A 25,894-nucleotide genomic window follows, 5' to 3' on the forward strand; every position below is an offset into this window, starting at 1 on the left:
TGATGGCAGTTACGGCAGAATTTAAACGGTGTCCTGTACATTTCTCGTGCTCAGGGGGCCCCCTGTGCGCGCATTCTCCGTTGGACGTTGAAGTTTACGAAGTTCCCATTCTCCTTCGTCGTCCGTGCTCGATCGTGTTGTTCCTCGTCGTCTTCGCTTGATTTTTCTGCAAAATCGTCTTTTCTGCGTGTTCTTCTCTCCAAAACTATGGAGCCCTTTCGGGAACGATCCAGACCCAACGGCAGACAAAAGAATCTGAAGATGGCGCCCAAAGGTGGGAGCTTCCGCAGGAAGCGTGTCGACTTCACAGGAAGTACACCAAAGGTGGGACGTCAACGCCCACCCGGGCTATGAAAAGAACAAAAAAACAAAAACAAAGAAAAGACTACGATTCCGGACCCAACCACTAGACCGCAGAATAATGCACAGCATAGTGAATCCAGAAAGATTCACGCTGTAAAACTCTCCAACCCATTCCAACACCAACGACATCCCACCTTTGCAAGACTTGTGCGACTCCCTTGCCACCTTCTTCCATCGCAAGATCGCAGATATCCACGACAGCTTCAACACCACGACCACCCCGACTACCATTGAGCCCTCCGCCCCACAACCGCAATCTGCACCGCCCACCTGCTCTCCTGTACCAACATAAACGACGCCGACACCATCCACTCCAGATCTCCGTCAGACCCATGCCCACACCACATCTTCAACAAAGCCAGCACCACCATCGCACCCCATCTACGGAAAGCCATCAACATCTCCTTAATGACAGCAACCTTCCGGAGAGCTGGAAGCACGCCAAGATCAACGCCTTACTCAAAAAACCCAAGAAGGACCTCAAGAAATTCCGGCTCATCTCCCTGCTCTCGTTTCTGGCAAAGGTCATCGAGAAGACCGTCAACAAACAACTGACCCGCTACCTCGAGGAGAACAGCATCCTGGATCCGTCCCAGTCCCGGTTCCGCAGCAACCACAGCACCGAAACTGCCCTTATCTCCGCCACCAATGACATCAGGGCCCTCCTAGACAACGGAGAAACCGAGGCCCTCATTCTCCTGGACCTGTCAGCCGCCTTCGACACGGTCTGCCACCACACACTGCGCACAAGCCTCCACGAAGCTGGGATCCAAGAGAAGGGCCTGGCCTGGACCACCTCCTTCCTCTCCGGCAGAACCCAGAGCGTCCGCCTCCCCCTTTCCGCTCTGAAGCCCCCAAGATCATATGCGGCGTACCCCAGGGCTCATCCCTCAGCCCAACACTTTTTAACATCTACATGGCACCGCTCGCCAACGTCGCCCAACTGTACGACCTCAACAACATCTCCTACGCCGACGACACCCAGCTGATCCTCTCCCTCACCAAGGACCCCCACACCGCCAAAACCAGCCTCCACGAAGGAATGAAAGCTGGTGCCGAGTGGATGAAGAACAGCCGACTGAAGCTAAACTCCGACAAGACTGAAGTCCTTATCATCGGATTCACGCCCTCGGCCTGGGACGACTCCTGGGGGCCGACCGTACTGGGAACAGCTCCAACACCCACCGACCCCGCACGCAACCTAGGGTTCATCCTCGGTTCCACACTCTCCATGACAAAGCAGGTCAACGCCGTCTCGTCCTCCTGCTTCAACACCCTCTGCATGCTCCTCAAGACCTAAAAGTGGATCCCCACCGAAACGAGAAGAACGGTCACCCAGGCCCTCATCAGCAGCAGGCTCGACATCCCTCGCTGCAGCCACATCACACCCCACCTGAGAGACCTGCACTGGCTCCCCGTCAACAAGAGGATAACCTTCAAGCTCCTCACCCAGGCACACAAGGCACTCCACAACACCGGACCAGCGTACCTCAACAGACGACTCAGCTTCCACACACCCCACCCCGCCAGCTTTGCTCCGCTGCCCTCGCCACAGTTTCCTCCTTTAAATAAAATTCTGTCTAGAAGTGATACAGATCAGGCAGGGTTAAATTCAATCAGGATAGAAATATTCATTATTTGGACTTAGCAACTCCCTTGGAAGTGGGTAGGAGCCTTGAGTCAGTTAAAGCAGGTTATATTTATCACCAGACTTCCACTTCACACTCCTGTGTATACGAGGCAGGCACCTAAGGTATGACTTTAATTCAGAAATGGCCCAGGAAAGAAAACGTTTCCCATTTTGAACAGTTCTATCTTACTATGTTTGGTCAACCATACAACGGTTGGTCAACAAAGTACATTTGTGCCAATGTGGCACTGAAGGCATCATCAATAGGTGTTTCCATCATATTATCCCAATATAAAAATGTTATATTGAAGACTGAAAAGTGCCAGCAGTTGTTCTAAGAGCCTTTTCAGTTATCACTTCATATCTTTACAATGCTCATTACCTTCCAACCCTGGGCACTTCAGGTGCGGAGACCCTACTTTTCACTGAAGAGTGAATGCTGCAAATGCAAAGCATTTTTGGAATGTTTAGCTAGAATAAACAAGTATATGTGCATATAAATTCATGAACATCTATAGATTTACTGTAGAGGTCACACTCCATTTTTCAATACGAATAAAATATGAGACAAAATGCAGGCAATTGTATGAAATTCTTCTGTTTATTACTGTCCTCTGTCAACACTATCAAGCTTTGCGATCATCGACATAGGCATATGGCACTGAAAATGAATGCGGCAACCTCGGCGGCCAGGTGCACATTTCCATGCCTCCATTTCGGTGTGTGTGTTTGTGTATGTATACATCTTGCATTTTCAATTCTGGAAACAGTATGGGACAACACAAAAAATAGGATATACATGCATTGATCAGACACAACCATTGACATCAGAGGTGTCACACATTTGCAGGCTGTGTTTGTAAGGTCGCCTCATCACACCAATGCTGAACTAGCAAGTGACAGCATAGCAGCTTAAGCCAGTGGCATTAATGTGGATTCTAACCATGGCTGGTGACAACACAAGTCATTCCTAGCAGCCAAAACTGCTGGCCGCGATACCAGAAGATAATGTAAAACTTTCATCGGAGATGGCCATTTCAGGACACTGGTTCCAATAACGAAATAAACATGAATTAGACCCTTCCTTGATCAAAGAGGCAAGCTACATTTGGGATCAATAGCAACATCCAATCTTTCCGTCGTGTTGCGAAGGATGTGGCTGTCGAATAGACCGTGCGGGACATCCTTCTGTATGTAGTATGTCAAGATGAAGTCAGCAATACTGAAATGCTTTGTCCTTTTTGTAGTTTTGCATTCATAAGTTCCTCTTCACACAAATGGTAAAATGCTGCTAGAGCATATTCTGCTGCTAACACCATATTATCCAAACTGTCCGCACATTTGCGCAAGGTAAAGGAACATGATGCATTATAACAAAAGATGTTACTACTAATACTGCCAACGGCTGATCCCACCACCTCTCCAACCTAATCCCAACAAACAAAATAGCCCTTTTCAATCATTTTTAACACAAAGATACCCAGGTTCTTAAAAACAGAGGCTTTTGGGAGCTTTGGTCCCTAATGAGAACTAATTTGAATCATGGCAATAATACACAATGGAATTTCTGCTACCTTACAATGTTGCTTGTTGTACTTAAACTTGGACTCTGATTTTCGTCACATGGTTGACAACTAGGAACCCTTAATTGAGGGCGACTGTATTGCACACATCAAAGACCAGATCTCAAGATCTATATTGCACGCTTGATGCACAATGCTAATCCATATCTTACGTGTCTGAAACATACTGGTCATATCTGCAGATGTAGCAGGCGAGCTGAGGACCCCGAGCTCCATACACTACTTGACAGCTCATATAGAGAACAACATTTTTGTCCATGAACCACTTTTCTGCTTCAGGATGAAACAATCTTATAGTGTGAACCTTCAAAAGCAGCCCCCACTGGTACTGCGAGGTGGTTTTTGAGGTCAAACAGGTTCTTTACGTTCGCTTCCCCATCAATTATGACAAGGAGGAATTATTTTATACTTTAAGAGACAGATCTAAAATTGTTTCATGGTGCCCACAGACTCTCCCGCTGACCTTCATGAATAATATAGCCCCGGAAGCTTCTTCCTGGGAGAGCCCCAGTAGACAAGGCCATGAGGTGGGACTGGAGTTCAGTCTGGCTGGTTGAGGAGTTTAGACAACTAGAATTTTAACTCACACAGGATGCTGTGTTAGGGGGATTGGCTAGGACACATAACACAGTGCATTACAGCAATTGAGAGATAACATCTTAATAGAAAGGAGAAGGACCAACGAGAATGTGATGGAATAATAGAGACACAGGAGTTAGCAGCAGCGGTCAAAGAGTATGTATTAACAAGACTTGGTTCCCAGCACAGACACGTAGAAGGAGTCGGGGACCTCCTCTAGCAAGCTTACAATAGTGACAGCAGCAGGCGCAGAACCCCCGCAGTGGTAGGCACAGAATGATCAGCAGAGAAGAGTTCTTTAAATACCAGATATAGTTGTGAGTACCTGAGAAATTAGGACTGGGCTTCAATCACTCATAATGGAGCCATTTACTACTCCAACATCCTACAAGATAGGGAGGCAATAGGTACAATGTCCAGAAAATGCAGAATACGGAGCAGCCTCAAATTTGTTGGCCTCCACCTCAAATGGTTGTACAGAATACAAACAAATACATTCTAAGCATCATTTTGGTGGGCATAAGTTTGTGTGTAATATAACTAAACAACAAATTAAGTCAGATACCACCATGTTCAGCATTTCCATCGAAGAGAGGACATACGGTACAGGAACCCGTTCGATGACTGACCCTGAGAGCATTCATATTCTTAACAAAATATTTATTGCACAACCTCTTCTACGAAGGAAAGCTGAGAAATGGCGAATTTAAAGCTTATTAATTATAGTAGAATGGTGAAAAGAATTATTTGAAGGCCAAGTTCACTGCGATTTGGCTGTTTTTCACATTCATCGTTACGTACAACATATGTAGCGCTGTACATTTTACCTGGACCTTAATGTAACATGCACAGGTGACCATAGCTGTCAAAAATAGAAATTTGGAAAGCGGAAGCTAATGCAAGATCTAGAAATGTGCTTCCCTGCATGTCTACGTGCGCAGTATGCTTGCATCCCATAATGACAGTCTATGGATTTATCATCAGCTCTTTTCACACCAAATCAAGGCACCCGTGTTGCCTTCGAATCGCATGTGCGCAAAAGTACTCACATTTGATTCAATACCAATCAGAACCTACCGGAAAAAGAAATGCATCAAGGGGAACAGGGAGGATCTCTTCAAACAGGACAGAGTACAGCCAAGTCAACATACATAAATCTACAGGGGTCAACCGCAAAAAAAGCCATGGCTTACTTTGGTCAACTTGAGAGGTAACCGGGATGCTGCCCACATTGCCTACTTACTTGACACCTGTTTGTGGGTACTGTTGGGGTGCTTGGGTTGAAGACCAACCAGGAGGTTGGCTCGGTCCATGAAATTTACATTCTGTTATATGTGCAACAAAGCTTTCCAATTCTTCTTTAAAAAAACATATAGGGCAACTTTTTATGGAGCTGTGCTAAACCTGGAGTATCGAATATGGTGTCAACGGAGGGATTCACATTCGTATAGGACAGGCATGCTCCGATTTCAGCGTCTGTATGAGACAGTAAACTGTTCCATAAGAATCGCAGATAAAAGATTCAGCCTGTCGCAATCAATACATTCATAAGGACTCAGTTAGAAGTGCCTGCTCGTTTCTTATGTTCAATGAAGAGAACACATGACTTTGGATAAATGCAAACAACTATTGGTTTTACCTGCTTCTGATGATTGAACTCATCAGGTTAGTGACAGGTGGATGCAAACATCAGCAGAGGTGCTCAATGGGAAAAGCAGTTCACCAGACCACATGAAAGTCTCCTAAACTTTGGTGCTTTGCCCAGGAAAAGCGGAACAAGACATCAGTCTTAGGGTAATGGTTCATTGATTCGTTTCACAACCGCGTTCTTGCTGCCTCCAGCAGCGCCCTTCCAACACAGCTTACCCAGGGGCTTTCTGTAGTATCTTAGTAATACAACATACAAGCTCCAAGAAAAGGCAATGCAGAGAACCCGCCCAAGCATCAGGAGAGGAAAAGGAAAACCAGGCAAGTGAAGAAAGAAGGAAGTGCGTTTCCCTTTAAACAGATGTTTTGGGGCTGCTAATACTGTGCCCTGAATGACCTACAAACCAAGCAACACAAAGGATTCCACACTAGGGCAAGATAAGAATACCATTACTGATGGAAAATGAGGCCTCTATAGACTATTGTGGTCAGACCATATTTCTATTACGGATGTATTCCACAAAGTAGCATCCTTCGCTTTGATATATAGAGTAACACTGGTAAACGCTGGTATCTATTTACTACGTACATTTCCTGCTTTGGTTTAGATTTTTAACACATTTTGTATTGGGAAATTTGTGTTCCCACAACACCACTTTTCGTGCTTGATGATAAATCATTATTATAAAAGGCAACTCTCAACCCCTTCTTATTAAGGCAGACATAAAGCGTACACTGTAAACACTGTCTTACTCCAAGATGTGATTCCAGAAAGCTCTTTCGGGCGCCACGTGGGGCACCATGGTGAACACATGCGAATCAGGAAGCACATTTCAGGCAGAAGCCATTCCCAGGTCATTCCTACCTCTTGAAATTCAAAGATCACAGCAACTCGAAGTCCTGGACCCCATACATACATGTATATCATTCCCACCATCGGATACCTCAGTCCCGTGCACGATAACGCCCAGTGGTGGACTTTTAAATCTTATTTCTTAAGGTAAAATGAGACTATAATGGCACACGTGGCACGAGGTATGCAGGCATGTATGGTAGATATAGAGACACACTCACACAATGTATATACACATATGTATATCAAAATACACACACATATATATACACGTATAAAACAACACCTGGTTTAATAAACGGAAAGACATTTAATAGCACATGATGCCCTCCCACCAAACAACATAGTATACAAAATATAAAATATCTTAAATATTTATAAACATTGCAAGAAAAAAATAGAACTGTATGAAAAATATTTTTTTCTTTGTGATCCCTGCCCTCCCCTAGTTCCTTGCGCCAGTTCTCGCAGAACGGGCTTAGTGCGCCTTCAGTCCAAAGCTGCTGTTGGGGTAGGAGTACGCCCTGCCCAATACAATGCGGTCCCGCAGAAGCTTGAATAGGACGTAGTAATTGCAGAAAAGGATCAAGGCCATGGAGAGCGTGTGGTTCCACTTCTCCGACCGCAGTAGGGAGTAGAGCTGGTACAGCACGAGGCTTCCCTCAATCAGGATCAGCAGATTCAGCAGCCGTAATGGGCGGTGGAAGAGGAACTGGAGCGGAAGGAAGGCGGGAAAAACAAAAATTACAATTAAGAAATGTCAGCCATGTTGACACTTAAATTAAGTAGCAATTCAGATATTCCTTTGATGCTTTGCGCTCTCCATCTAAACTTTCTTTGGATTAGGTACTGAACAACCACACTTTACTGTATACTTGACCAAAACAACTCTTATTTGATAGTGGGTCCCTTTAAATAACTTTATGAATAAAAACGGGCACAATATATCTACACTTGTCATGTGCCAGAGTTAGGCAAGTATGAATTAGTATCATTCTTGCATATACATAAATCCTTCTTCCTAAAGTTGCCTTCTCTTTGCCACATTAACGTTTGACACACATCTTCCATTTGTGATGCTTGGATTTGTTTCGCAGAAACACGGACCTTGCTGACACAGAACACTTTGTGAGAATCCTATCAGACTACCTTGGCATTTGGTGCAAGTAAGACAATGTGTTTTATTATTAAACCCAATATCCTCTGAGCACACTGTTATTAATTCCTTCTTCATTTATGGCACAAATCTTATGGTAGATGTCACTTTAGAGTCATTCTTGATAAATAATCAAAGTCTTTTCCAATCAAGGTTTCAAAGTTCATCTGTATTTATTTTCATGTCATCAGCAATTTTCTCGACATAGTACCCATAAATAAAACACGGTCTGCAAATATCATATTTATTGAGGTGTGTAAAGTACCAATCACCCCCGATTTAGTGTAAGCTCTGCTTCCCGTGTAGGTCTATGTAGAAAAGAATGGAAGGCTAGTCTTGCCACTCCAAGTATAAGGTACACCTATAGTTAGTTTGGAGTGGCAAGACTAGCCTTCCATTCTTTTCTACATAGACCTACACGGAAAGCAGAACTTACACTAAATCGGGGGTGATTGGTAATTTACACACCTCAATAAATATGATATTTGCAGACCGTGTTGGCTGATGTACCATCTACACTGAATGTCGAGAAAATTGCCGATGACATGAAAATAAATACGGATGAACTTTGAAACCTTGATTGGAAAAGACTTTGATTATTTATCAAGAATGACTCTAAAGTTACATCTACCATAAGATGTGTGCCATAAATGAAGAAGGAATTAATAACAGTGTGCTCAGAGGATATTGGTTTTGTTTGCTTCCGCATTTGCGGGACTTTTTCTGGATGTTGGATACACATCCATCCTCTTGAAGCACCATATTGGATATAGTATTTGAAATATACCCTGTCAATATACTGTAGAGCGCCCATTAGCCTGTTGGTATCCAATCTATTTATAGACTTGTGCTTTATTATTACATCCATATTGACACAGCTTTCTGTAGAACACAAACAATGGTTGCCCGATTACAATCTCGACCCGAGGCAAAGAACCATTTTCTAGATCTAGCCTTTTGTTTCCTAAAATAATCAGAGGAGACACTTTTGCTGATCTCGAGGGGTCCCTGCATGCCAAAGCTTTCGTCTAGCAGCTGACTGACATCAGGTAAAGGGGTTAGATCATCCACACGGGGAGTTTCTTGGTAATAAGCATATATATACACTCTAGACACATATGGTAGGGTTAGCCTCATAGGGGGAACACTCAATTGTTATAATCTTTTATATGTATGCATTTATATCCTATCTCAACAAAATGGTAGGGCACTTTGTTATATTCTCTGTGTTGACACTCATTTGAACTTTTATCTGCTTCTGTCTATTAATCGTCGCAACCAATATATTCTATACAAGTATCACTCCAGTTTAATAAATATTGAAAAAGCCCCTTTGTGTATTCTTTGTATACGTCTCTTAGCAAAAGAAAAGCACAAGTGACTGAGTGAAAGTTCGCAGTCTGCCACCACGGTTCCTGAGGGAACAGGGTTGTAATGGTCAGTGGTTGCCAGAACTGTTTGCTCCCTGTTTCAGTAAGGGGGTGCTAACGGTGGCACTGCGAGCTAGCAGGTCCAAGGGACAACATATCCTATGGAATCAGTCTGCCACCATCCTACGTTTATGTCGTCCGCAAACGCGCAGCTCCTACTAATTGGTGGAAACTACACACCGCTATTTGTCCACATATTTGAAGATATTGCACCATAATGAACCATTGAATCACATTTTTATGAAAAAATATCTCTGCCATCTCATCCACCTCCTTTCCACCCACAAACACCTCCTCTTCAATGTAAGACTTTTGCTCATCTGGAATATTTGAGAACCCCAGTAGTTTTAGTTATCTGATGCCCAGGGCCAGTGAGTAAACTGTTTCAGCACCAATGCAAAGACCTCACCACAAGGGAGTTGTAAACTCTTCCTCTCTGATCTTTGGAGAATTGAAGACACGTTGTGTATTATGAAGAACATTAGTCAGTTTTTCAAAACTGGTGCAGATTCAGAGGCCACTTTATATGGAGAGAATGAATGCTCTCACCAAGCAATCTCCAGAAAACATAATGTAAATAATGTAGTTTAACTCGATTAGTCTTGTAACGTTGGTCAAAAGAACAGTAACCTTTAAAAATGACCACTTCTGAAGAGGGGGATCGGGGTTCCCCCCAAAGGTTTTCCAGGGATTGTCTGACAAGCAATATGCATTTTATAGCAAAACGGGTTAGTAAAATTGTGGAACTTGGTTGGATGAAAGACCACTTTACAAGGGCGTGTTTTTATAACTTTTCATGTTGCTGCTGGTAATATACTTTGCACGTTGACATAATGCATCTTCCAATGATTCTGCTATGTGGCTTTCCACAGTGCCTCCACGATGCAAAGGTTGCAAATTCCATAATAGTATTTTAGACAAATTAACACCACGCAGACAATATATTTCAGATCCTAATTAAGAATTAATATTTATACGCATCCTTGTAAGCTGCATGTCATTCACTTTGCATTGCGAGGATATTCTGCACCATCATTCCATAAATTTTCTGACTTCTCGATCAAGCACAGGATGCAGTTTTCTTTAAAGCCCTGCTAGCAAGCACTGCAATGTTCCAAAGAGCCATAGGTATCACTGGATCTTGCCACAATGATCCATTTAGTTTACTTTGCAAGCCTCCATAATACTAACACAATACATATTTTGGCTAATTCCATAATCCCACATTTTCCCACCTTCCTGTTCCATGAACAGCTAGTAAACACTCTTTCCAAGTTTCTATGATGTTCTCGATGGCGCGCCTTGCACATTTATAATACTCTCATTAGCCCAGTGCCTGATGTATACCTGACTGGGTGGTTCAGTCCAAGCACATCATCTGCAGAAAAAGGACTAAGGTAAGACTCTCTGTGATTTTCATAGATGCTCAATCCACCCTTGCATTACATGCCTGGTTGTCTTATAAGGAGAAGGTGTCAGGAAGGGCACATCAGTGACCATGCTTCAGGTAGAAGAGCAAGAAGGCAGAAATAGAGGGCATATTTGGCCTTTCTCGTTCATCCTCTCCACAGATGCTCTACTAGTTACTTGATGCTTCCTGTCCTTGAGTCTTTTGGGGCAGGAAGCTTGCACCCTTTCAAAGATGGCCGCTTTCTTACCACAGAGGCTCTCACTCTTGCTCTTTTGGCCCTGGTAATTTCTAGGATTGATTATGCAAATTCTCTTTATGTTGGTATCCCGGCCTACCAGCTGAACCGATTGCAGCTGGTCCAGAACCAGGCCGCGCAACTGATCTTCCACCAGCCAAGGCACCAACATGTTCGTCCCCTGCTAAAATCCCTTCACTGGCTACCGGTAACCGAGCGTTGCAACTTCAAGCTTGGCTGTATTATCTATAAAGCCCTGGCCGGTCTTGGCCCAGCCTTCATCTTCTCTCTTCTCCACCATTACGTTCCTTCCCGCAATCTTCGATCCTCCCATCTCGCCCTGCTTAGGACACCCACCTTTAGGCGCAAGAAACATGGAGGGCTTAGATTTTCATTTCTTGCCCCTTCCTTCTGGAAGGCACTCCCTTTAGAGTTTAGACTCACCTCCTCCTACTCCCAGTTTAGGTCTCTCCTGAAAACTCAACTGTTTCGCAAAGCACATGATTAAACTATTTCTGGCCCATCTCTTTTGCACCCCCCCCTCTCATTTCCATCTGTCTCCACCACGTGCTAATAGTGCCAAGAAACCGCTGGGTGTAAGTGCGCTCTACAAGAATTTTTACATAACATAACCATTAAAGAGGATCCAGCTTCAGTGATTCAAATCCAAGCATCCAGGAGCATTTGGACTTTACTTAGACAATGCCTCAGGGATATTAGTGTCTAAGGAGAGCCACCCGGGGAACAATGAATCAGGAGAGCCTACTCATCCTCCTCTCACAGGAAATGAAATGTGTGTGCAGAACAGCATTGACAAAAATAACATCACAGGGTTGGGCTATCTGGTGAGCAACACTTTAGGATGCAGTGAGCAACATGTTGCTCCAGAGCTAAACAATAGGGACACTGATGCGAGGAACGGCTATGCCCTTCCCCAAGGTTGGCGCTCAAAGATGACCAAACACAAACATCTCTGCAAAAAATGCAAACACTGACATTACCAGAACAAACACCACACTTCAAATGTGGAATAAAGACCCAAATGTGCAATACTTACGTAAAATCTAGCATGAGAAACATCTGAAGGCACTGCTACATTATAAGACCCTACGGCCTTGTACAAACATCGACTGTGTCGTACCAGCACGCCCTGGGGCCATATCGTGTTTTCGGACCAGCTGTAGAAGAAAGGAAGGTACATATCAGAAGAAGGAACATAGCAGCAAAAGGAACACGCATGCATTTTTATTTTGAACAGTTGCAATTGTGCATTAGCTAAAAGCTGAAAATATTTATTGGCACAACAACATTTGGCCTGACAGCTTGTTTATGGTCTCACTAGCAAAACAATATTTGCCTGACAGTTTATTTACTGGAACAACAAAAAAAACAGTACATGTCCTTGCAGTCCAATGGTCGCCATGAGGGTGCAAAAATATAAAATCTTTCTATTATCTACCTAATAATACAACAGTTAAAGAACTCTGACTTTACCGGCTGCATGACAAGACTTGAGAATGAGGGAACCCAGCTCTCTCCAACCACACTTTGCTAAATCAATATATTGATTTCACAGAGTTTGGTGAAAAAACACAATTATACAGAGCAGCCAAGTCTCTTGGCCGTATGAAGGATGGGCATGAGAACAACTCAATGTTTAAAATGTGTGAATATTAAATAAGCAAGTTTTAAATCCATTATGCATTCTTTCATGTGGTAGGTTTTTCTTTTTAGCCAAAAATATTCCATATTGCTTCCTAAAGTCAATCCAGATTTTTATGTCAACAAAGACTTCCTTTCTAGGTTTCCCCACCTCTACAGTTTGAATTTAAATAAACCCTTAATAGGCGAGTTATTTGAGTGCCCTGTGTTTTCGTTAGCAGCATACAAAAGATATCTGCATGTCCTTAGTAGTGGGATATGTACTATAGGACATGTGATACCACCAAGTATGCAGTGGACATGAAGAATTGTCATATGCCTGCTGCTAGACAATATGACAGTAAACTCAGAAATATCAGTTTTAGTGAAATTACTGCTCAGGTTAAGTACCTTTGCTTCTCCCACAACAGAGGGGCACTGGCAGGGTGCACCAACTATAACAAACTGTCCCAGGACAACTGCGATGCTGTGCAATATTAAGGGCACAAATCAAATTCAGAAGGTACCAGCGTTTTTATGAATAAATAAAGGTAGTGATTTGCAAAGTCATTTTAGCAACCGCGTGAGTGGTTTCCACATATTGAGATCTGGCACCTTTGAGCACAATGCCAAGTGAATGAAAGCAGTGGGTGCTGCCTGGCGGTGCGGCTAGTGTCGATGGTGAGCACAGAGGTCTGCATGGTCGGGTTGCTCGGCAAAGAAGTCTACCAAACGTTGTCAACGTCTATTCATGATAACCCTCCTTTAACTCCGCTCTGCTTAACCCCAGCTCAGCTCGTCATGAGGCACAGTGGAGCTGAGCTCGTCATAACTGCCGCGGTACGCCCATGCGGGGCTAATTACCCACCTGTGTGGGCGTTCCATGGGAGTGGGCGGAGTCGTGACGAGCTCAGCTCAACATGAGCACAGCTCCACTGTGCAGCAGGACAAGCTGGGCTCGTCACAAGCACGGCAGTGCCGCGCGCGGTCCCCCCGCACCACGGGGGAATTAGCCCCACGTGGAAGGGTCAAGGGATCCCAATGGTTGCTGTTGCATAATGTGAATGTCTGCGATGCAGGGCTACTCTTCCATCGAGGCCTCCATCAACAGGAGTGTAAGACCAAGCACTGACAATGCAAGAGCCTGATTCACGAGCATTAGATAGGTCACCAGGCATGAGTTGGTGTTGTTCGCTATGCCCCTGATTAACAAACTCAATGTTATGAACACTTGGGTGATTGGCACCACAGCAGTACGCTGCTCTAGTTCAAGTTCAAGTTCTGGAATTTGTATAGCGCACCAATCAATCATTCCTCTGGCTCATACTGTAACTAGCCGCTACAGGCAGAGCACACAAATGAGATTTACAGAGGCTAGGCAGGCATGCTTCAGACGGTGTACTTACATATGCTGTGGAGTGTTGCTGTATGACCCGTGTTCCAGTTTCTGCCACTTCCCCAGGTGTGCAGCAGACTTGTGTAGCAGATCGCAGTATTTGGGTGGCAACAGCTGCGTTGTGAGCATGACGAAGGCGTTGATCCACACCATGATAAGATGCTCACAGGACCATCGCATGTCGTAATACTGCGTACTCTGCAGGAGATCAGGTAGGAAAGGTCAGTCTCAGAGAATCAAAGCACTTTTTTGAATGTTAAGCAAAATTATTTATAAGATGCTACAAGGGGAGGAAACTTCACATCACTGATCAACAAATGAGGTTGTTGAACACAGAATATGTCCCAAAATAGGCAACTTGACAGTGAACAGCACATGTGGTAACCTGAACATACATTGATAAGCAGAGAGTCCTACTGGAAACATTTTATTTATTTATGTATTTATTTATTTTATTTTAGAGGTTTTATATAGCGCTAGCTGGACCCAGGGGTATCAGAGCGCTTTACATTTTAGAGACAAGAAGGTCAATAAGACAGGGGACATACATAGCCTCAATGTATATAAACAACATATAGGTCTCCGCCTGATAAGATTTCAAAATGATACATATGGGAAATAAGCACATCAAAATATGGAAGATGTGAATAATAAAAAGTATCAAAAGGCAACAAATTGGGAAAAAAAGCGGGAGGGGCAGAGGTGAGGGGGGTTGGAGGGGATTAGGGCTGAAGGTGGACAAGGGAAGGGGGTGCAGGAGTGAAGGTGGTAAACAGGGCGGGGGAAGTGACGAGGAGGAAGGGTGAGTAAGGCTGAAAAAAAGGGAGGGTGGATGCATCTAGGGTCGGACAGATGTGGCCAGTGGAAGAGAACAGATATGGATTAGGGTCCCCAAAATTTATTGAAGAGATGTAGTTTGAGTTATTTTTTGAAGCTAGAGTAGGAAGGGTTGCAGCGAAGGTCAGTTGGATGGGCATTTCAAATGCAAGGCGCGTTGCCGGAAAAGGATCGAGACTGGGTGGTTTTCTTTTTTAGAAGGGGGGGGGGATAAGAAGTAGGGTGTTAGTACTTCTCAAGGAACGGGAGCAACCGGCTTTAGTGAGTTTGTTAGCGAGGTAGGTCGGTGTGTTTTGATGGAGAATTTTGTGTGTAATGCAGGCTGTTTTGTAAGTGGATCTACCTTCAATGGGGAGCCATTTAAGGGTTTTAAGGGCAGGGGAGATGTGGTCGAATCGCTTGCAGTCTGAGGTAAGCCTAGCTGCAAGGTGAAGCACAGATTTAAGAGGTGCTAGGTGGATCTAGGGCATTCCGGTGAGAATGGCATTGTCATAGTCGATGCGAGAAAGAACAAGGGATTGGACTGCTAGTTTGAAATCATCGATAGGGATGAAGGGCTTGATTTTCTTTAAGTGGCGGAGAGTGAAGAGGGCTCCTTTGGCAGAATTATTGATGTGTACCTTGAGTGTAAGGAGGTTGTCAAGGGAGATCCCTAGTGATTTGACTGAGGAGGACAAAGATAAGGAGCAGTTGAGGGCATTAAGGTCGGAGATCCAATTCTGAATGGGCAGCTGGTTGTTTTTAGGGGAAAAAAGAATAATTTCAGTTTTTTTAGAGTTGAGTTTGAGGTGGTTAATGTGGAACCAGGCTTGAATCTTGATGAGTTTTGTTGAGGTGAAGGATGGCAGCATGAGTTTTAATCTTATAATAGAGTTGGGTGTCGTCGGCATAGAGATGGTAGTTGATCCCGGCTTGTTTAAGAATGAGTGTGAGGGGTTCCATGAAAAGGTTAAAGAGTGTGGGAGAGAGGATGGATCCTTGCGGAACTCCTAAGGAGATGGAGGTAGGGTTAGATAGGCAATTTTGGATTTTGATTTGTTGAGAACGGTGTTGTAGGTATGAGACGAACCATTTGTGTGTCGTACCATTCAGGCCGAAACGATCTCTAAGAACATTGAGAAGAGCAGAGTGATTAACAGTATCAAATGCTGCAGAGAGATCAAGGAGGATCAGAAGGCTAGATTCACCATTGTCAAGTGAGTGGTGGATGTCATCAACAATGTTCAGCATGGCGGTTTCAGTGCTGCATTCTTTCCTAAAGCCAGATTGGAAGGGGTCTAGTAAGTTAAAGTGTTCAATGTGTCTATCTAGTTGGAGAAGAACACATTTTTCCAGGGCTTTGGAAAGAAGGGGAAGGTTGGAGATGGGACGAAGGTTATTGGGGTCGTTTGGGTCTGCCAAAGGATTTTTGATAATGGGGGTGATTTGGGCTAATTGCAATGAGTTTGGGACACAGCCGGTGGCAAGGGAGCTGTTGATGATAGAGGTCCAGGAAGGGGTGATGATGTGTTTGAGGTTTTGGACAAGTTTGGAGGGGAGAGGGTCTTTGGTGTGGGAGGAAGGCTTGAGTTTGGAAATGATGTTAAAGACGTCTCTTTCAGTGACTGGCTGGAAGTTAAGCCACGTGGCATTATTTTTAGTAAGAGAGTTAGGATGATTGGAGTCAAGGAAATTGGAGGGCAAGGGGGGTGAGGGAGATCAGAGTTTTAATGGGCAGTAGTAGGTGTAGGGGGAGTTATGAAGGAGGGTGGGATGTTAAGAGAGATGTTCGGGTTAGTGGTAGGGATCGCAGTAGAGGGGAAGGATTGCTCAATTAGTTTAATTTTGTCTGAAAAAAAGAGAGCTATTTCTTCACATCTAGTCGTCGAGGCCAGTGTGACGGGGGGAGCAGACGCAGTTTGATTGCGCACAATGTTGAATAGTTCTCTTGGCCTATTTTGAGCTCGATCTAGTTGTGACCTGAAGAAGGAAGTTTTTTGTCTAAAGATGTGTTTTTTGTAGGATGATCTAGCAAGTCTGAGGCAGGCCAGGTTAGAAAGAGATGGGTGCTGTCTCCATAATCTTTCAGTTAATCTGAGTCTACGTCTTTCATTATTTAGGTCTGTGTTAAACCATGATTTGGAGGGGATATTTCTTTGTTTTTTGAGTTTGAGAGGGGCTAGAAGGTCAAGGGTAGCAGTGACAGCTTTGTTATATTGTTTGGTTAGTTCATTCGTGTTAAGGGAGGGAGGGAGGGATATCGAGAAGCTGGGCATGAAGTTTGGATTCAAGTAAGTCGGGAGGGATGTGATTGAGATTTCTGATCAGTTTCATGGGTTTAATAGTTTTGGAAGGAGGGGGGAGGCAGAGGTGGTTATGGAGAACAGGATAAGGTGATGGTCTGACCAGTCAATGGGAATGATGTTAGATAGGAGGGCTAGATCTTTGCTGGTAATGATAGCGTCAAGGGTGGCTCCTTTGGAATGGGTTGGTGATTGACAGATTTGTTTGAGTTCATTAATTTCGAGAAGGTCAGAGAGGAGGGAGATTGAGGGATCTTTGGTATCATTCCAATGGAGGTTAAAGTCTCCCAGGAAGATGTTTTTAGATTTGGAAATTGAGGATTGGGTAAGAAGGTTCGAAAGCTCGTCAATGAATGGGTAGTGATTTCCAGGCGGATTATATATATTGTGAAGGCGGATGGGGGAGGAACCCTGTATTTTGAGTTCGGCTATAAGGTATTCAAAGGAGGCATATTCGGTGTTATTGATAAGGGAGAGCTGTAGTTCGTCTTTGAAGATGATAGCTACACCACCGCCTTTTCGGATGGGTCTATCTTTCCTAATGATGGAGTAGCCCGGGGGTGAGAGTAGGTCAAGAATGCTTGTAGAGTGGTCATTAAGCCAGGATTCTGTAAGGAACGCAATGTCGATGGATTCGCTAAGGATGGTTTTAGAGATTTCTATGGCATGTCGGGCAGCAGAGCGGCAGTTAACAAGCATGCAGGTGAGTGGGTTTAGGAGATGGGAGGGCACAGATGGAGGTGAGATGAGGAGGGGGTCTAGGTGAGACTGGTGAAAGGGGAATACGACTAGTCCCTAATAAGACGGGGATGCTAGAGAAGGGGGGAGGGGTGTTCATGGTTGAGGAGTATGAAGGGTAGGAATTTTGAAGTTCGGAAATCTCCCGGTGAGAGAGGGTGCAAGTGGTGCGGAGTGGTCTTTGAGCCCGGCAAAGCAAGGGAGTTGTTTTCCGCGGTTTGGAGGTGATGGGGTTTATTAGACCAGGGCTAGCGGTGTTTCTTCGGGGAGGGAGGTCGCTGGATTTGAGGTTGAGGAAATCGTTCCTAAGACGAGAGAAATCTCTGGTAAGAGTGGAGAGGTTAAGTTCGATGTTGCGAAGGGAGTTTGAGATGAGAGTGAGGGGGCAAATAGGGTGTGGGGGGGAGGAAGACAAAAGGGGTTCGGCGTTAGCTGCAGAGGGGGGGTCTGCTCTAAGGAGGCAGTGGGCAGATGCAGGCAGGAGGCCTGTTCTGAGGAGGAGATGAGCCGATGCAGGCAGGAGAGCAGGGAGGGCTGTAGTTGAAGGGGAGAAGGAGTGGCATGTGAGGGTAGGCGGGAGATGAGACCTCTGTGGATGAGAAGTTAGGAAATAGCAAGGAGGGACAGTTGCGGATTGGTGTAGGAGTGAGGGGGGGGGATAATGGGAAGTGTCGTTCAAGAAGGGAGAGGATGAGTTGGGAGAAGAAGGGTGTGGGGAAGTGTGATTCAGAGGGTGTGAGGCTGAATTGGGAGGGGAGGAATGAGGGGGTGGAGGAGGAAAGGAAGGGGAATCAGGGTGAGGAGTATTGTGATTCGGCTGGTATGAGGATGAGTTGGGAGGGGAGGAATGAGGGGGGGTTAGAGGAGGAATGGAAGGGGATACTGTGAGAGAGGGCCAGGAGGGTGGAGTAATAGGGAGGGGAATGGGAGGGCTGATTGGGTGCAAGGGAGATTGGGAGTGAGGGGGTGAGGAAAGGATCAAAGGGAGAGGGGGGGTCATAGTGAGGAAAGAGGGGATGGGTGATAACGTTTGCATAGTGTCATTGGATGTTGAAAGGTCAGGGGTGGGAAAGGTGGGCTGGTGGGGCGGGGTCGGTGGGGAGAGAGGAGTTGGAGAGTATGGGAGGCTGTTGGTGGAATTGGAAAGTTGGATGGCCAAGGATCTGAAATGGAGTTCGAAGGTGTTAAGATGGGGTACGGCTGCTTGGATGAGGATGTTACCAGTTTTAAAAATGGAGATGTTGATTTCCCCACAAAAGTTTGGAGAGGGGGTGGTGGAAAGTTTGTCGCCATGAGGTATTTTGGAGGTTTTAGTGACTGGGAGATGTTGTGTGAAAATGCTTTTCCATTTAGAGGGGCGTTTGGAGTAGAAGATGTAATTTGTTTTAATGGGGGCGGTAGGGCTGTAGTAGTTGTCAACAATAAGTGTTTCAGGATTTCGAGTGAGGAAGTTGTGTTTGAGTTTTTTTCTAGCGTGTTTAGAAAGATTAGGGGGGTACGGAATGCACCAGGAGTTGGGACAATGTTTAGATAGAGAAAGGTCCTGGGAGGGGGGAAGGATATTGAGAGGAGGCATGTTAGGCAAAGGAGAATGTAGGGGAGAGGAGAGTCAGATAGTCACGTGAGTAGTCAAGGGAGGGCCGTGGGTAGAGGCTATGGAGGGAAGAGAACTTGGAAAGGGAGAAGAGGAAGGATGCAGTGTTGGGAAAGGGTAAGGGGAGGATTCGGCAGAGGAAAAGAACAAAGAAAGGGAATGTGAGATGATATGAGAGAAAGGGGCCAGAGTCAAGAGAATACGAGTTAGGTAAAGTACGAAGGAAGTGAGCAGATTAAAGTCCAGTGAAACAAACCAGTCACATCACCGCTACATATGGGAGGAGAAGTATTAAAGCAATGTTGAAATGTCCCCAGCAAAGCAAACAATTAATTCCGCAAAGCTACGCAAGGTGAGGGTCGCTAGGTTCAGGACCAAAAGTATTGGGTCATCAAGCTGCACATATTCTCAAGTTGGATGCATTGTTAAAAACAGTCCAGCGAATCAGACAATCATAGCACAGATACACAAAAGGAGCTCATAGGAAGATTGGCAGTGGAAGATAATTATAGGGGTAAGAAACATATACGACATATAATAACAGCGCTACTTTGAAACATCAAAAGTAAAAAAAATAATAATAAAAAAAGAATTTTGAAGGTGCAAAGCAATGTGAGGACTATGCAAACATCTTCCACCAGGAATTCTTACTAGTGCCAATGTGGAAGGGGATCTAAGTGATAGCTGTCAGTACATTAGCTTTAAGGGATGTTAAAAATTACATACCTGTAACAATTGGTTTGACTTTTGTGGTGCTAAATTCTAATGTTGTGCGCTCTCCTACCATCTAGTGTTGGGTCTGGACTACAGCAAAGTGCTGCGCTCTCAAAGTCTTAAATCGCAATAGAGCGTCAAATGGCACTTCATGCGCCCTCAATCGGAAAATGCACAAGTAAAGAGACTTCACCTCAGATTAACTACATATTTTCTCCCATTGATAAGTGCATGTTATACAATTTTGCATTTTGTGACTTTAAGGCTCCCACGTCTGGCTAGGTGTGAGGGAGAAACACGAATCAGCAACACTTCAAGCTGCAAGCAGTCTGCTACAGGTCAGTCACTTTTTGATTTTTTAGTATGTGTGTTGTAGACGAGAAGAGTAGCAGATGGGAACAAAGACTTCTTCAGAAAAATCTGACACACTAATGCTACGTTCCTGGACTGTACATCCACAAGGGAGAGTTTTGTGACTGAAGTCCATGATTTATTTTTATGAAAATGTCAGCAAAAGCCATAGGCACTCTCTTTACTGCAAATGGAGTGTGAACACTCTGTTTGTTTTTCCCTTCCACGACAAACCTGAATGAATCTAACAATCCATTTAACTATATCTGCTTTGAAATTGCCTTACTCTGACGTGGCTGCGCAAATTCAACAAAAGGTTGCGTGGTCTTTCTTTTTAAATGGTTTCGTACAATTAATGTAGTAAATTAATGCCATCCTAACATCAAATCTAAGTACAGATCTGCTTTGTGGACTGGTAAAATAGTTACTAGATGGATAAATATGAAATTACAATACCACCTTAGGCAGAAAACGTGGGTGCGTATGGAAGACTGTCCTGTTTTTATGCATCTGTAAGTATGCCAAACACTTGACAAAGCATGACACACAGCGATGAAGTTATAGTAACTAAGAAGATAAACTTCCATGATAACATGTCAGTGCATAAGTGTAGTGCTCTGAAATGTGGCCACACGAGTCGGGTAAGAACTATCTTTAGGACCCAAGGCGGTGCTGGAAGTGCCCTAGGTAAAATAACTCTTGTAAATACTTCAATTATACTCTATAAATACATGCATGTTTCCTGGTTTGCAAGCAAGTAACAACTGCAGCCACATTAACTTATAAATGCGGTAGCCATGCATGACTTCTGTAATAGGAAAAAGCCTGTATCGATGCCAGAAGAGGAACCACTCGTTTTCGAATTCTATAGATACAAAGCGTTTCCACCCTGCTCTATATCATGCTCTTTCTGTACGAAGCCATACTTCAAGAATATCCATGCATTATCAGGGAAAGTTGCTAAATTCTAAGATCTCAGGTGCCAAATCTTAAGCTTCACTGACAACAGATTTGAATGCAATAGTTTTACACTCCGCTAAATGAGTATATCTTATTTGGGAGCTTGATAAATGGATATACGGATATTGCCTGCAGAAAGGGAAATCATGGCTGATAATTCCATGCTCAAGGATAATCTTTGTCATGAAAGCATACACATCCTGCATATAAGCTTTTGGAATATGAGTTAGCTCGAGTCCTACTGGCGGAGCATGCTGGTGCGCATAGCGAAAGCATGGCAATTGGATGAGGTGCCTCTGCAAATATCCCATATCAATGGAATGAGATTCCATTCTGGTCAACCTTCAAAGCATTATCAAGGACGACTTCCACCCGCCCTGGGATCGTTGCCTGACACACCACCACCTGGCGCGCCCAAGTAGCAGCAGCTTTCTACTCGCCCATCTCCTAGTGCCGATGTTACGCCAATTTGTTTATTTTAATTCCTACTTTCACGTGGTTATTTCACATAGCATTGCGTTATTCCTGATAAACGACCGTAGTGGTAAGCTTACCCACAATGTCTCTACAACCTGTAATTGCTCATTCTGTGCATTGCAACAAATGCTACTCTCATACCGTCTGTAATGTTTTCACATTTTTTTTTTTAATAAAAAAAAAAAAGTAGCGTCAGAGCGAGAAAAGTATATCCTATTATCCCTGACCAATCTATCCTCCGCCAAAAGACAATGTTTCCTCTGGAATTATTTATTATCCTTTTGATGTAATTTCTTGGAAACTTGAGATCCTGCCTTACATTTAAATTTTCAATTAAAAAATTCCAAGATGGCAAAAAGGACAGGGATGAATAATATTGCATGGAAGTGGAGGTTTGGGGGCCTGGGATTCTCGACCATGAGGCATCCCTTGTTATGAATGTTGATTTGCCTTGAAAATTCCCCTGGTTATAGGTTGACTCTGCTGAGACGTCTGTGATGTCTACGGTTGATGCTAGTGCAGCTGCCTTGGGTAGTGGCGGCATGCTGTCTTTGGCTTAGTTTCTAATAAGGGCCAAGCATTTGCAAGTAGCACACTTTAAAAAAAATCTGTTCTAAGATTTCTTCCACTTTGAAAAACATGTCCTTCTTAAAATGGCACATTTGAAAGGTTTTGTGGAACATGTTGGAATCCACAGATTTTAAGCCAAGCAGGTCTTAAAAGCAGACTGGTATTAATCTGCGTTCAAGCTATCTCTTTTACTTTCAAGGCCCAGCAGATTTCTGCCTTAGAGAGGATCTTTCTTTCCTCTGCAAGATTTTGTACTCTTTATTTGAAGGGTGGTCAATATATTGGAAAAGCATCTCCATTGCCTCCCAATGGTATCTATAATCTCAATATCAAAGTCTGCAGATTGGGAAGCCATGGCTACCTTTGAAGCTACTCTGCTGCCAGCGTCCTACTCTCATTGTCAGGAGAAGGGTCAGCCCTGCACTTCATTAAAGGTCTCTCCCTGACTCTGTGTACAACCAGAGTCTGGTTGCAGAAAGTCCCTCAATGTCAATTGGATACAGCAGTGCAGCATTGCAGTTCCTCACCACATGTGGAGTGATGCATCTGGCTTTGTCAGGCTTATGGAAGATTCCTTATTTGATTTTAAGATTGCCTGGAGTCCAGAGAGGATACCATTTCATTTTCTGTACAAATCAAAATCTCAATCAGGAACCCCGCTCTTCTGCATCTACATGCCTGGTGATACCGTCATCACCAGCTTATCATCAAGTGCTACTTTAATCGAGTAAACATAAACCCTCCTTTTTCAGGAAAATATAAGGATTCTAATTCCAATCAATGTTTCATTATTCCACTTTTGGGGAATTGGGGGAGTTTTATAAAATGCGAACTTGACCCGAAGGTATCAGAGCGCTTTACACGAGCACCAGTTGCCTTACAGATGGACAACTTTAAAAAATAATTTTGTAAGGCATGAGGAGATTAAGTGATTTGCCCAGAATCACAATATGTTGAGCATCCCTGCCGAGACTCGAACCCGGTTCCCCAGCTTCGAGGTTGACCAATCTAGCTGTCAGGCCATATCCTCTCCACTTATTCTTCCTGATGCACTACTTCAGCCTCAGGGTCTACCTGAGGTGGTGCAGAAGGGCATACAGGGCAGTACCTGGAGCTGGCGTCTCTGGCGCAGTAATTTCAATTTCTTTGGAACTAGATAAGATCTTAAATCATAAGAAACATCTTCGTCTAAGGTTTATCTTCATTTTATCTGGGCCCGACTCCGTGTACATGAGTCTGCATTTGTGGATCTCGCGGTTGTGCACATATAAAACATTGTGCACGCATATGTTGAGGTTTGCCGTACATATAAACTCTGCAAATCATGGAAAACAATGTCATGGATTTAAGATTCCACCTGAGGTAGTATTTCAGCTTCAATCTTCTCATCTTTTTGACATCAAATGTCCTTTGTAGGTTAATCTTACTTTTGGGCCTGGAATTTTCAATTGTCTTTCTTTCAAAGTCAAATTGCCTTTTAGCACCCAAAGGCTTTACACTCTCAGATCTTAACTTAGGGGTGAGTACTCTGTAAACAGATTTCAGGCTTTAAGACTTATTGATGGTACCAGGTGTTACAGGACGGGCAACAATGTTTTAACTGGCACATTTTCCAAAACACAACGTCCTATATTCTGATCATAACAGTAGTTGGCAAAATAGTGCTGATCATCTGTATTTACAAAATAAATGCTGGAAACATTACATTTGCATAGACAGTAATTATAGTCAATATTGCAGCATGCTAACAACCCATAGGGTCACAGCTAAGTCCACTGGTTTGCTGAATGTCCCTGCATAATGGCTGTCCCTTGATTTAATTCAGGTTTCTCAAAAATAAATCAAGTAATAAGGACAAAGATATATAACTCTAACGTTTTTATGGTCCCAGTGCAGTTTTTCACAGACTTCCAAAGAGAACATCTTTTAAGAACCATTGGGATCTGTACATTTAATTCATCCATTGCCGGACTTCTGATGATTGTGGTTAGTTTTGTTGCCTGGAGCATCCAGACAACGCCCTAGATCATTTTAATTTCTTGCCCTCACTTTTTGCCACTAGTGGTCTTCAGTTCTTCCTCCAACACAATTCTGTGTCCTACTACTCTTATATTTTCCTGGCAAACCATGACAGTGTGAAAGAGGTACAAGTCTCTCCTGGATGAAAGATCCTTGCATGCCTAAACATCATTCTTGGGGCACTGATCTTCTTCAATAAATGATGGTAACTTCAAATTTTGTGGCTTCTCTGTGGAATTGTACTCTTGTTTTTCTGCTTTCAGAACAAAGCAACCAGCTACTGGGAATCACAAATAAGCACCACACTTAGCAAGCAAGAGAGACACACCCTATGGCCGTCCCCGTGGACAAACATGATATCCCCGGTGCTAGCTTAGACAAAATTCTGGCTTCTGCAGAAAACATACTGGACGCCAGCGCGGTTAGAGACCCTAGGACTGAGGGAAAACGACCGATGTGGGAACGGACAGTGAGCAGGGGGACCTGGCGCACCTCATATTCCACTGTATTAAGGTAAAAAAATTCTGGGGAAAAGTCTTTGCATTTGTAAATAAAGCCTTAGGCTGCACACTAAAAGAAGAGCATGCCTCACTCACCACTGCATTCATAATGGCGGACATTGACCAGCAACACAACAGAAACCTCCTAGATTTCCTCCTAACAGCAGCAGTCAAGATAGATCTCACGAAGTGGCAAGACACCTCCAAAGCCACCTTCAAGGGATGGACCAATTGGGTGACATACATGAGGGGAGCTGACATCACGGCCCTACGTAACACACCATGGAGAAACACCAACAGGGGGATGTGGGCAACATTGGACAAATTCCTAGCACCCTACGAGCCCCCATGAAAAGCACTAGACAGAGACAACCAGGGGCCAACCGCAGGAACCTCGAGAGCAGGACTTCCCCACTCCCCTCTTAAATCTTTACTCTCCCCCCCTCTCTTCCCAAGTCAGAGTAGACAACTAGATAAGGGGACCAATAAGACACGTGACCCGTATCACCCCGTCTAGGCAGAGGGTTACGCCTAACACAAACGCCAATGATTATATGTTCTATGTTATATGTTGCACGGCAGGGACTCTCAGGCGTATATGCCCCATGGGTTAGCGATACAACCAACAACCAAACCATGTACGCTGGGACACCTGTATGAACAAAAGCGTTGAGCATTTCATGCTTTTCATCATATGTCGTAAATGTGAAATATACCAATAAAAATATATATATATTTTTTAAAGAAACGACAATTAAATCAAACAATTTTGACCCACTATTGTATTTATGCAAAAAGTCCAATCTCAACAGCTGGTTCATCGAGAAGCTGACCGATTTCTCTGAGAACATTTAATTTTTATGAACAATCCGCATCAGTGGAGTCCCATTCACTCTTTAAGTAGACCAGTGCAACTTCGAATTTTTTT

The 25,894-nt window shown here is 44.0% G+C and overlaps 1 protein-coding gene across 2 annotated transcripts in view; it reads right to left on the reverse strand.

The window, feature by feature from the left end:
- Positions 1-2,575: 2,575 nt before the first annotated feature.
- The window catches only part of TMEM39A (transmembrane protein 39A), a 335,139-nt gene continuing 311,820 nt past the window's right edge, over positions 2,576-25,894 (reverse strand). For both annotated transcript variants that reach the window (XM_078656707.1, XM_078656708.1), the window contains 3 exons: positions 13,935-14,122; positions 11,945-12,065; positions 2,576-7,367 (listed from right to left, as the gene is read on the reverse strand). In XM_078656707.1, the coding sequence (XP_078512833.1) occupies positions 7,134-7,367; positions 11,945-12,065; positions 13,935-14,122 (543 nt within the window). In that variant the 3' untranslated portion in view covers positions 2,576-7,133. The remainder of the gene's footprint in view (positions 7,368-11,944; positions 12,066-13,934; positions 14,123-25,894) is intronic.

This window comes from Lissotriton helveticus, chromosome 8, assembly GCF_964261635.1.
Source record: "Lissotriton helveticus chromosome 8, aLisHel1.1, whole genome shotgun sequence".
Lineage (NCBI taxonomy): Eukaryota > Metazoa > Chordata > Amphibia > Caudata > Salamandridae > Lissotriton > Lissotriton helveticus.